The sequence below is a fragment of the Oncorhynchus keta genome, unplaced genomic scaffold, assembly GCF_023373465.1.
Source record: "Oncorhynchus keta strain PuntledgeMale-10-30-2019 unplaced genomic scaffold, Oket_V2 Un_scaffold_8454_pilon_pilon, whole genome shotgun sequence".
In the NCBI taxonomy this organism is placed as follows: domain Eukaryota; kingdom Metazoa; phylum Chordata; class Actinopteri; order Salmoniformes; family Salmonidae; genus Oncorhynchus; species Oncorhynchus keta.
In genome coordinates this window covers 238,952-251,382 of record NW_026291006.1, presented here as the reverse complement: position 1 = coordinate 251,382, position 12,431 = coordinate 238,952, and the positions used below count along the sequence as shown (strand labels likewise).

At 44.4% G+C, this 12,431-nt stretch overlaps 1 protein-coding gene across 2 annotated transcripts; it reads left to right on the top strand.

Moving 5' to 3' along the window:
- Positions 1 to 8,282: 8,282 nt before the first annotated feature.
- LOC127929591 (cyclin-T2-like) lies at positions 8,283 to 11,370 on the top strand. 2 transcript variants are annotated; one of them, XM_052517564.1, is made up of 2 exons: positions 8,283 to 8,610; positions 8,781 to 11,370. In XM_052517564.1, the coding sequence occupies exon 2, from the start codon at positions 8,808 to 8,810 to the stop codon at positions 9,894 to 9,896; it is 1,089 nt and encodes a 362-aa protein (XP_052373524.1). In that variant the 5' UTR covers positions 8,283 to 8,610; positions 8,781 to 8,807; the 3' UTR covers positions 9,897 to 11,370. The 2 variants fall into 2 exon arrangements, with proteins under 2 accessions (XP_052373524.1, XP_052373523.1); XM_052517563.1 differs by having other exon boundaries at positions 8,284 to 8,634.
- The last annotated feature ends 1,061 nt before the right edge of the window (positions 11,371 to 12,431 follow it).

The window sequence follows — 12,431 nt, the reverse complement described above, 5'->3', positions numbered from 1 at the left end:
CCATCACTTCCTTCAGGGTTCTTAATAGTTGTCTGTCTGACGAGCTGACCATCACTTCCTTCCAGGTTCTAATAGTTGTCTGTCTGACGTAGAGCTGACCATCACTTCCTTCAGGGTTCTAACAGTTGTCTGTCTGACGTGAGCTGAAATCACTTCCTTCAGGGTTCTAATAGTTGTCTGTCTGACGTGAGAGCTGACCCATCACTTCCTTCAGGGTTCTAATAGTTGTCTGTCTGACGTAGAGCTGACCCATCACTTCCTTCAGGGTTCTAATAGTTGTCTGTCTGACGTAGAGCTGACCCATCACTTCCTTCAGGGTTCTAATAGTTGTCTGTCTGACGTAGAGCTGACCCATCACTTCCTTCAGGGTTCTAATAGTTGTCTGTCTGACGTAGAGCTGACCCATCACTTCCTTCAGGGTTCTAATAGTTGTCTGTCTGACGTAGAGCTGACCCATCACTTCCTTCAGGGTTCTAATAGTTGTCTTTGTGTCCGATGTAGAGCTGACCCATCACTTCCTTCAGGGTTCTAATAGTTGTCTTTGTGTCCGATGTAGAGCTGAACCATCACTTCCTTCAGGGTTCTAATAGTTGTCTTTGTGTCTGATGTAGAGCTGACCCATCGCTTCCTTCAGGGTTCTAATAGTTCCTCTTTGTTGTCTGTCTGATATAGAGCTGACCCATCACTTCCTTCAGGGTTCTAATAGTTGTCTTTGTGTCTGATGTAGAGCTGAACCATCACTTCCTTCAGGGTTCTAATAGTTGTCTTTGTGTCCGATGTAGAGCTGAACCATCACTTCCTTCAGGGTTCTAATAGTTGTCTTTGTGTCTGATGTAGAGCTGACCCATCACTTCCTTCAGGGTTCTAATAGTTGTCTTTGTGTCTGATGTAGAGCTGAACCATCACTTCCTTCAGGGTTCTAATAGTTGTCTTTGTGTCTGACGTAGAGCTGACCCATCACTTCCTTCAGGTTCTAATAGTTGTCTTTGTGTCCGATGTAGAGCTGACCCATCACTTCCTTCAGGGTTCTAATAGTTGTCTTTGTGTCTGATGTAGAGCTGACCCATCACTTCCTTCAGGGTTCTAATAGTTGTCTTTGTGTCCGATGTAGAGCTGACCCATCACTTCCTTCAGGGTTCTAATAGTTGTCTTTGTGTCCGATGTAGAGCTGACCCATCACTTCCTTCAGGGTTCTAATAGTTGTCTTTGTGTCTGATGTAGAGCTGACCCATCACTTCCTTCAGGGTTCTAATAGTTGTCTTTGTGTCTGATGTAGAGCTGAACCATCACTTCCTTCAGGGTTCTAATAGTTGTCTTTGTGTCCGATGTAGAGCTGAACCATCACTTCCTTCAGGGTTCTAATAGTTGTCTTTGTGTCTTTGTCGATGTAGAGCTGAACCATCACTTCCTTCAGGGTTCTAATAGTTGTCTTTGTGTCTGATGTAGAGCTGACCCATCACTTCCTTCAGGGTTCTAATAGTTGTCTTTGTGTCTGATGTAGAGCTGAACCATCACTTCCTTCAGGGTTCTAATAGTTGTCTTTGTGTCCGATGTAGAGCTGACCCATCACTTCCTTCAGGGTTCTAATAGTTGTCTTTGAACCATCACTTCCTTCAGGGTTCTCTTTGTGTCCGATGTAGAGCTGAACCATCACTTCCTTCAGGGTTCTAATAGTTGTCTTTGTGTCCGATGTAGAGCTGACCCATCACTTCCTTCAGGGTTCTAATAGTTGTCTTTGTGTCCGATGTAGAGCTGAACCATCACTTCCTTCAGGGTTCTAATAGTTGTCTTTGTGTCCGATGTAGAGCTGAACCATCACTTCCTTCAGGGTTCTAATAGTTGTCTTTGTGTCCGATGTAGAGCTGAACCATCACTTCCTTCAGGGTTCTAATAGTTGTCTTTGTGTCCGATGTAGAGCTGAACCATCACTTCCTTCAGGGTTCTAATAGTTGTCTTTGTGTCCGATGTAGAGCTGAACCATCACTTCCTTCAGGGTTCTAATAGTTGTCTTTGTGTCCGATGTAGAGCTGAACCATCACTTCTAATAGTTGTCTTTGTGTCTAAGCTGAACCATCACTTCCTTCAAGGTTCTAATAGTTGTCTTTGTCTGATGTAGAGCTGACCCATCACTTCCTTCAGGGTTCTAATAGTTGTCTTTGTGTCTGATGTAGAGCTGAACCATCACTTCCTTCAGGGTTCTAATAGTTGTCTTTGTGTCTGATGTAGAGCTGAACCATCACTTCCTTCAGGGTTCTAATAGTTGTCTTTGTCTTCTGATGTAGAGCTGAACCATCACTTCCTTCAGGGTTCTAATAGTTGTCTTTGTGTCTGATGTAGAGCTGAACCATCACTTCCTTCAGGGTTCTAATAGTTGTCTTTGTCTGATGTAGAGCTGAACCATCACTTCCTTCAGGGTTCTAATAGTTGTCTTTGTCTGATGTAGAGCTGAACCATCACTTCCTTCAGGGTTCTAATAGTTGTCTTTGTGTCTGATGTAGAGCTGAACCATCACTTCCTTCAGGGTTCTAATAGTTGTCTTTGTGTCTGATGTAGAGCTGAACCATCACTTCCTTCAGGGTTCTAATAGTTGTCTTTGTCTGATGTAGAGCTGACCCATCACTTCCTTCAGGGTACTAATAGTTGTCTTTGTGTCTGATGTAGAGCTGAACCATCACTTCCTTCAGGGTACTAATAGTTGTCTTTGTGTCTGATGTAGAGCTGACCCATCACTTCCTTCAGGGTTCTAATAGTTGTCTTTGTGTCTGATGTAGAGCTGAACCATCACTTCCTTCAGGGTTCTAATAGTTGTCTTTGTGTCCGATGTAGAGCTGAACCATCACTTCCTTCAGGGTTCTAATAGTTGTCTTTGTGTCCGATGTAGAGCTGACCCATCACTTCCTTCAGGGTTCTAATAGTTGTCTTTGTGTCTGATGTAGAGCTGAACCATCACTTCCTTCAGGGTTCTAATAGTTGTCTTTGTGTCTGATGTAGAGCTGAACCATCACTTCCTTCAGGGTTCTAATAGTTGTCTTTGTGTCTGATGTAGAGCTGAACCATCACTTCCTTCAGGGTTCTAATAGTTGTCTTTGTCTGATGTAGAGCTGAACCATCACTTCCTTCAGATTCTAATAGTTGTCTTTGTCTGATGTAGAGCTGAACCATCACTTCCTTCAGGGTACTAATAGTTGTCTTTGTGTCTGATGTAGAGCTGAACCATCACTTCCTTCAGGGTTCTAATAGTTGTCTTTGTCTGATGTAGAGCTGACCCATCACTTCCTTCAGGGTACTAATAGTTGTCTTTGTGTCTGATGTAGAGCTGACCCATCACTTCCTTCAGGGTTCTAATAGTTGTCTTTGTGTCTGATGTAGAGCTGACCCATCACTTCCTTCAGGGTTCTAATAGTTGTCTTTGTGTCTGATGTAGAGCTGACCCATCACTTCCTTCAGGGTTCTAATAGTTGTCTTTGTGTCCGATGTAGAGCTGAACCATCACTTCCTTCAGGGTTCTAATAGTTGTCTTTGTGTCCGATGTAGAGCTGACCCATCACTTCCTTCAGGGTTCTAATAGTTGTCTTTGTGTCTGATGTAGAGCTGACCCATCACTTCCTTCAGGGTTCTAATAGTTGTCTTTGTGTCTGATGTAGAGCTGACCCATCACTTCCTTCAGGGTTCTAATAGTTGTCTTTGTGTCTGATGTAGAGCTGAACCATCACTTCCTTCAGGGTTCTAATAGTTGTCTTTGTGTCTGATGTAGAGCTGACCCATCACTTCCTTCAGGGTTCTAATAGTTGTCTTTGTGTCCGATGTAGAGCTGACCCATCACTTCCTTCAGGGTTCTAATAGTTGTCTTTGTGTCTGATGTAGAGCTGACCCATCACTTCCTTCAGGGTTCTAATAGTTGTCTTTGTGTCTGATGTAGAGCTGACCCATCACTTCCTTCAGGGTTCTAATAGTTGTCTTTGTGTCTGATGTAGAGCTGAACCATCACTTCCTTCAGGGTTCTAATAGTTGTCTTTGTGTCCGATGTAGAGCTGACCCATCACTTCCTTCAGGGTTCTAATAGTTGTCTTTGTGTCTGATGTAGAGCTGAACCATCACTTCCTTCAGGGTTCTAATAGTTGTCTTTGTGTCCGATGTAGAGCTGAACCATCACTTCCTTCAGGGTTCTAATAGTTGTCTTTGTGTCCGATGTAGAGCTGAACCATCACTTCCTTCAGGGTTCTAATAGTTGTCTTTGTGTCTGATGTAGAGCTGACCCATCACTTCCTTCAGGGTTCTAATAGTTGTCTTTGTGTCCGATGTAGAGCTGACCCATCGCTTCCTTCAGGGTTCTAATAGTTGTCTTTGTGTCTGATGTAGAGCTGAACCATCACTTCAGGGTTCTAATAGTTGTCTTTGTGTCCGATGTAGAGCTGAACCATCACTTCCTTCAGGGTTCTAATAGTTGTCTTTGTGTCTGATGTAGAGCTGACCCATCACTTCCTTCAGGGTTCTAATAGTTGTCTTTGTGTCCGATGTAGAGCTGAACCATCACTTCCTTCAGGGTTCTAATAGTTGTCTTTGTGTCCGATGTAGAGCTGACCAATCACTTCCTTCAGGGTTCTAATAGTTGTCTTTGTGTCCGATGTAGAGCTGAACCATCACTTCCTTCAGGGTTCTAATAGTTGTCTTTGTGTCCGATGTAGAGCTGACCAATCACTTCCTTCAGGGTTCTAATAGTTGTCTTTGTGTCTGATGTAGAGCTGAACCATCACTTCCTTCAGGGTACTAATAGTTGTCTTTGTGTCCGATGTAGAGCTGAACCATCACTTCCTTCAGGGTTCTAATAGTTGTCTTTGTGTCTGATGTAGAGCTGACCCATCACTTCCTTCAGGGTTCTAATAGTTGTCTTTGTGTCCGATGTAGAGCTGAACCATCACTTCCTTCAGGGTTCTAATAGTTGTCTTTGTGTCCGATGTAGAGCTGAACCATCACTTCCTTCAGGGTTCTAATAGTTGTCTTTGTGTCCGATGTAGAGCTGACCCATCACTTCCTTCAGGGTTCTAATAGTTGTCTTTGTGTCTGATGTAGAGCTGACCCATCACTTCCTTCAGGGTTCTAATAGTTGTCTTTGTGTCTGATGTAGAGCTGAACCATCACTTCCTTCAGGGTTCTAATAGTTGTCTTTGTCTGATGTAGAGCTGAACCATCACTTCCTTCAGGGTTCTAATAGTTGTCTTTGTCTGATGTAGAGCTGAACCATCACTTCCTTCAGGGTACTAATAGTTGTCTTTGTGTCTGATGTAGAGCTGAACCATCACTTCCTTCAGGGTTCTAATAGTTGTCTTTGTCTGATGTAGAGCTGAACCATCACTTCCTTCAGGGTTCTAATAGTTGTCTTTGTCTGATGTAGAGCTGAACCATCACTTCCTTCAGGGTACTAATAGTTGTCTTTGTGTCTGATGTAGAGCTGAACCATCACTTCCTTCAGGGTTCTAATAGTTGTCTTTGTCTGATGTAGAGCTGACCCATCACTTCCTTCAGGGTACTAATAGTTGTCTTTGTGTCTGATGTAGAGCTGAACCATCACTTCCTTCAGGGTACTAATAGTTGTCTTTGTGTCTGATGTAGAGCTGACCCATCACTTCCTTCAGGGTTCTAATAGTTGTCTTTGTGTCTGATGTAGAGCTGAACCATCACTTCCTTCAGGGTTCTAATAGTTGTCTTTGTGTCCGATGTAGAGCTGAACCATCACTTCCTTCAGGGTTCTAATAGTTGTCTTTGTGTCCGATGTAGAGCTGACCCATCACTTCCTTCAGGGTTCTAATAGTTGTCTTTGTGTCTGATGTAGAGCTGAACCATCACTTCCTTCAGGGTTCTAATAGTTGTCTTTGTGTCTGATGTAGAGCTGACCCATCACTTCCTTCAGGGTTCTAATAGTTGTCTTTGTGTCTGATGTAGAGCTGAACCATCACTTCCTTCAGGGTTCTAATAGTTGTCTTTGTGTCTGATGTAGAGCTGACCCATCACTTCCTTCAGGGTTCTAATAGTTGTCTTTGTGTCTGATGTAGAGCTGACCCATCACTTCCTTCAGGGTTCTAATAGTTGTCTTTGTGTCCGATGTAGAGCTGACCCATCACTTCCTTCAGGGTTCTAATAGTTGTCTTTGTGTCTGATGTAGAGCTGAACCATCACTTCCTTCAGGGTTCTAATAGTTGTCTTTGTGTCTGATGTAGAGCTGACCCATCACTTCCTTCAGGGTTCTAATAGTTGTCTTTGTGTCTGATGTAGAGCTGACCCATCACTTCCTTCAGGGTTCTAATAGTTGTCTTTGTGTCCGATGTAGAGCTGACCCATCACTTCCTTCAGGGTTCTAATAGTTGTCTTTGTGTCCGATGTAGAGCTGAACCATCACTTCCTTCAGGGTTCTAATAGTTGTCTTTGTGTCTGATGTAGAGCTGACCCATCACTTCCTTCAGGGTTCTAATAGTTGTCTTTGTGTCCGATGTAGAGCTGACCCATCACTTCCTTCAGGGTACTAATAGTTGTCTTTGTGTCCGATGTAGAGCTGACCCATCACTTCCTTCAGGGTTCTAATAGTTGTCTTTGTGTCCGATGTAGAGCTGACCCATCACTTCCTTCAGGGTACTAATAGTTGTCTTTGTGTCCGATGTAGAGCTGACCCATCACTTCCTTCAGGGTTCTAATAGTTGTCTTTGTGTCCGATGTAGAGCTGAACCATCACTTCCTTCAGGGTTCTAATAGTTGTCTTTGTGTCTGATGTAGAGCTGAACCATCACTTCCTTCAGGGTTCTAATAGTTGTCTTTGTGTCTGATGTAGAGCTGACCCATCACTTCCTTCAGGGTTCTAATAGTTGTCTTTGTGTCTGATGTAGAGCTGAACCATCACTTCCTTCAGGGTTCTAATAGTTGTCTGTCTGACGTAGAGCTGACCCATCACTTCCTTCAGGGTTCTAATAGTTGTCTTTGTGTCCGATGTAGAGCTGACCCATCACTTCCTTCAGGGTTCTAATAGTTGTCTTTGTGTCCGATGTAGAGCTGAACCATCACTTCCTTCAGGGTTCTAATAGTTGTCTTTGTGTCTGATGTAGAGCTGACCCATCGCTTCCTTCAGGGTTCTAATAGTTGTCTTTGTGTCCGATGTAGAGCTGACCCATCACTTCCTTCAGGGTACTAATAGTTGTCTTTGTGTCCGATGTAGAGCTGACCCATCACTTCCTTCAGGGTTCTAATAGTTGTCTTTGTGTCTGATGTAGAGCTGACCCATCACTTCCTTCAGGGTTCTAATAGTTGTCTTTGTGTCTGACGTAGAGCTGACCCATCACTTCCTTCAGGGTTCTAATAGTTGTCTTTGTGTCCGATGTAGAGCTGAACCATCACTTCCTTCAGGGTTCTAATAGTTGTCTTTGTGTCTGATGTAGAGCTGAACCATCACTTCCTTCAGGGTTCTAATAGTTGTCTTTGTCTGACGTAGAGCTGACCCATCACTTCCTTCAGGGTTCTAATAGTTGTCTTTGTGTCTGATGTAGAGCTGAACCATCACTTCCTTCAGGGTTCTAATAGTTGTCTTTGTCTGACGTAGAGCTGACCCATCACTTCCTTCAGGGTTCTAATAGTTGTCTTTATGTCTGACGTAGAGCTGAACCATCACTTCCTTCAGGGTTCTAATAGTTGTCTTTGTCTGACGTAGAGCTGACCCATCACTTCCTTCAGGTTCTAATAGATGTAGAGCTGAACCATCACTTCCTTCAGGGTTCTAATAGTTGTCTTTGTCTAGAGCTGAACCATCACTTCCTTCAGGGTTCTAATAGTTGTCTTTGTGTCTGATGTAGAGCTGACCCATCGCTTCCTTCAGGGTTCTAATAGTTGTCTTTGTGTCTGATGTAGAGCTGAACCATCACTTCCTTCAGGGTTCTAATAGTTGTCTTTGTGTCTGATGTAGAGCTGAACCATCACTTCCTTCAGGGTTCTAATAGTTGTCTTTGTGTCTGATGTAGAGCTGACCCATCACTTCCTTCAGGGTTCTAATAGTTGTCTTTGTGTCTGATGTAGAGCTGACCCATCACTTCCTTCAGGGTTCTAATAGTTGTCTTTGTGTCTGATGTAGAGCTGACCCATCACTTCCTTCAGGGTTCTAATAGTTGTCTTTGTGTCTGATGTAGAGCTGACCCATCACTTCCTTCAGGGTTCTAATAGTTGTCTTTGTGTCTGATGTAGAGCTGACCCATCACTTCCTTCAGGGTTCTAATAGTTGTCTGTCTGACGTAGAGCTGACCCATCACTTCCTTCAGGGTTCTAATAGTTGTCTTTGTGTCTGATGTAGAGCTGACCCATCACTTCCTTCAGGGTTCTAATAGTTGTCTTTGTGTCTGATGTAGAGCTGAACCATCACTTCCTTCAGGGTTCTAATAGTTGTCTTTGTGTCTGATGTAGAGCTGAACCATCACTTCAGGGTTCTAATAGTTGTCTTTGTGTCTGATGTAGAGCTGACCCATCACTTCCTTCAGGGTTCTAATAGTTGTCTTTGTGTCTGATGTAGAGCTGACCAATGAATTCCTGCAGATTCTGGAGAAGACGCCCAGCAGGCTGAAAAGGATACGTAACTGGAGGGTAGGTTCTGCTCTCACAACTGGTGTAAGTGTTTCAGCATTTAGCCCTAGTAGCTACTACTTCACTGTTTCATCAGATTGGTTTTCTGAATGATATTGACTGACATTTGGGTGTGGAATTGTTTGGTGTTGCCCTTTTTTTAACTGAATTTCACCACATCGCTATTCCAGGCCACACAAGCTGCCAAGAAGCCCAAGATGGACAGTCAAACGGGCGACACCTCCTTCCAAGGGACCTCCTCATTGGACGGCATCACCGGTGTGGCCGGCAGCAACTCATTCTTCTCTTCGTCTCTGTCAGACTCTGGGGAGATGGCTTCACTAGACGACATGTCTATCCCGTTCCCTCCCTACCAGGCCCTGTCTGGGGACCACGCTGAGCTGCTGGGGCTGGACCAGGGCCTTGCCTTTCTTCCTCAAGCCATCCCTTCAAAGTACCCATCAGGCAAACACGAACACAAAACGGCCAGTGCAGGCAAGCACCCACAGGCCCTACCCAATAACCCCTCGCCCTTCACCCGCCCCCCACAGAAACTCTCCCTGGATAAGTACAGAGAGAAACAGGCAGCAGACCTGCAGACCATGCAGAACGGTGTCCGAGAGGAGCAGAGCGGTGTGGACATGTACCAGTCCCCCGCCCTCCCTCACCACCAGTCTCATAAAAGACGCTCCCAGCCTGGGCAGGGTGTCTCCCAGCACGGGGACAGCAGGAGGGACAAGGTCAGCTCTAAAAAGACACGAGGTCTCCCACCACAGGCCTCGGCGGTTGAGAACGGCGTTGCGGCCAGCAACGAGGAGCTAAAGATGAGAATCAAAGTATCAGCTGAGAGGGACCAGGGCGGCCATGTTGGTGTCCCACAGGGCAAAGAGAAGTACAAAGACCACTCTGGCCCCAGCAGACACCCCAAGCACGGCCACTCGCACCCCTATTCCCTCAGCGGGAACGGCCGAGGGGCCATCGACCCCGCCCTGGCACTCAGAGTCCTCGGGGGCCATGGTAGCGACCTAGGGGGCTCCAGTTCCTCCTCCAGGAAACGGGCCAACCCTGATGTCAGTAGTCATAACAACCACCACCACTCTGCTAAGAGCAGCAGGAGTTCCAAAGGGGCCGGAGGCTCCTCCCACTACTCTTCGGACGGTGGTGGTGGTCCGAGGACTGTGGAGAGACACCACGGTGGCCCGGAGGGGTCAAATGGAGTGCTGGGGTCTAACGGCCAACACACCGACTACAAAGACACTTTTGACATGCTGGACTCTCTGCTTAGTGCCCAGGGAATGAACCTGTAAATTCAGACAGTTAGTCGTTTAGCCTGGGTGCAGGCTGTTTGGCTCTCTTGCCAACTCCGTCCAAATATGTTTGGCTTGACATTTGAGTTGGCAAGACTGGACAAACAAATCTGGATAGTAGGCTTGGCAGGAGTTATTGGATAGAGATAAAATAATTCTGGAAAAAAAAGTTTTTTTATAGTTTAAAAACAAGTAAAACATGATTTTATAACTTTGAAGTTATGTGAAAGTAACTTCGTCACCCACCCAGTAAGTCAGTCCTGTCCACACACGGTAATACTGATGCTTTAAGGCTCTTCAGAAATGTCCACAACATGATATATACACAGTGCTGTAATGCTACTTGTCTGCTTGCTAAAAACCCCGGGAGCCACGTTCACTGGTTCTGTGATTGACAAAATTCCAGATTTTAATTCTGTTCTTTTAAAGAGAAGTCTGTGTTTTTATGAGTTATTAATGATGTGCATGTTTCAATCACATAAGGGAAGATAGCAGCCTGGTGGCGGTTCAGTGTCCACGTAAAAGCCTGTACGTTTTTGTATGTTAAGAAACAACCTTATTCCTTGAAATACTCAGGTCTTGAATCTTTTTTTGATATAAAGAAGGAAATAAATCTTCCTCTCTTGGCGTAATACCTGTATCTGTAGAGATGTATAACTTCTGTCATGTTGTTGGTTGAAGGCTGCAGAAGTACAGCATCTATCTTACCGTAGAGGCTGTTTCAGTGTGCTTGTCTTCTAATGGGAGGACACGCAATCCAACTCATCACACATGGCTAGTCAGAGGACATACAAAGGCCCTTTCCCAGATCAACACCTCATAGACCCTATGTGTGTATCCAAAATGGCACCCTATTCCCTATGTAGGGCACTACTTTTTGACCAGGGCCCGCAAAGTTCCCAGCTGGGAAAAACACTGGGTCCTGATCAAAAGTAGTGTACTACATAGGGTATAGTGTGCCGTTTTGAGAGAGACACCCTTTATGCGCTTGTGGGATCTCAAGTGCTTAGGGTCTAGGGGTCGATTGGGGACCGGACCATATGCTGTCTACTGTCCAACTAAGTGGATGCCAAAGGCTGTGCCTCTAAAACGTACGGCAGATTATTCTAGAGCTATAAAAGAAGTTTACGTTATATCTGCTGTGAAGAAGTGCATTTAAAAAGAGATCTCGGCATATTTACAACAAGCCTTGTGATTGTAACAAGTCGTCATCAAGTTGCTATTCTTCAATATTGATAAATGTCTAATTAACCAACCGCCATCCTATGAAAAGATCTCTAGAGGTGATTGTATATAGGACTGCAGTTCTGAGTTATAACTAGCTAGTCGGTTGACTTGTTACACCCTCAGACCACACATTCTATTCTGCCATAACAGTGTATTAGGAGGTCCTAACGTGGACACTATTGAACAAATCCTTAATATGTGTACTGGGAACCCAAATAAACGTAAAACTGTCGTTTTTACACACAAACACATGGTCTTGTGTATTTTATAATGGTTATTTGTGCTACCACATACATCCACTGGGTGGTGCTGTTCAATCATTGATCACTTGTCATCACTTGGTCTGGCAAAAAGACCATGGAGCAGTTATTGGGCTTGCGTTTGCAGCCCAATTCTACTATTTTGGTGCTAATTGGGTCTTTTGACCAATCAGATCTTTTGAAAGATTAAAATATATCGGGGCTCCGGAGTGGCGCAGCGGTATACGGCACTCTCACTACAGTCCCTGTTTCACATCCGGCCGTGATTGGGAAGCCCATTGGGCGGCGCACAATTGGCCCAGCATTGTCCGGGGCCGTCATTGTAGATAAGAATTTGTTCTTAACTGACTTGCCTAATTAAATAAAAAATACAATAATATTGACCAGAACAAACCAATCGAATTTCACCTATTCCTCTCCGACCGCATATATCAGGAAGTCTCGTCTGAAAACTAAGGGACTTCCTTATATGGATTCCATAGTTGCAATGTAGAGTTGTCAAGAGAGAGAAGGGTCTTGGCGTGCCGCTGCCAACACTTAACGGAACTAGCTAGTCTATTAGCTGTAGCTATGTGCAAAAGTGAACAATTTATTTCAATCTCTAACCAGGTTTCCATGATCCAATATTTTATTATGTGACTAATGTGTCTGATCAAACATGTAATGACAGATCTAATGCAAATGACACATTTGTCGGTAAACAAAATACCCTAGACAAGGTGAAATCTATTTGTTTCGGTATTATGCGAGAAATGTCGGAAACGATTTTATGCGCAAATATCGGTATCGTAACTGTCATATCGAAGTATGAAGTACTTCTCGTCGGAAAGCATGCAGTTATGCTACAGATGAAATGCACAGAGATGGTGAAAGAGCAAGGTGATGAGCTTGATGCTCCTTTCCAATAAATAGAGGTTCTTTATTCTGATGACATGATAGAATAATCTCTCTGTTGTCCACAATAATCTGACCATGTAGGTAGTGTATCTGTGAGCTGTTGACTGCCAGTACCAGAGTGGGTACACTCGCTATATAACGCACTTTTTTC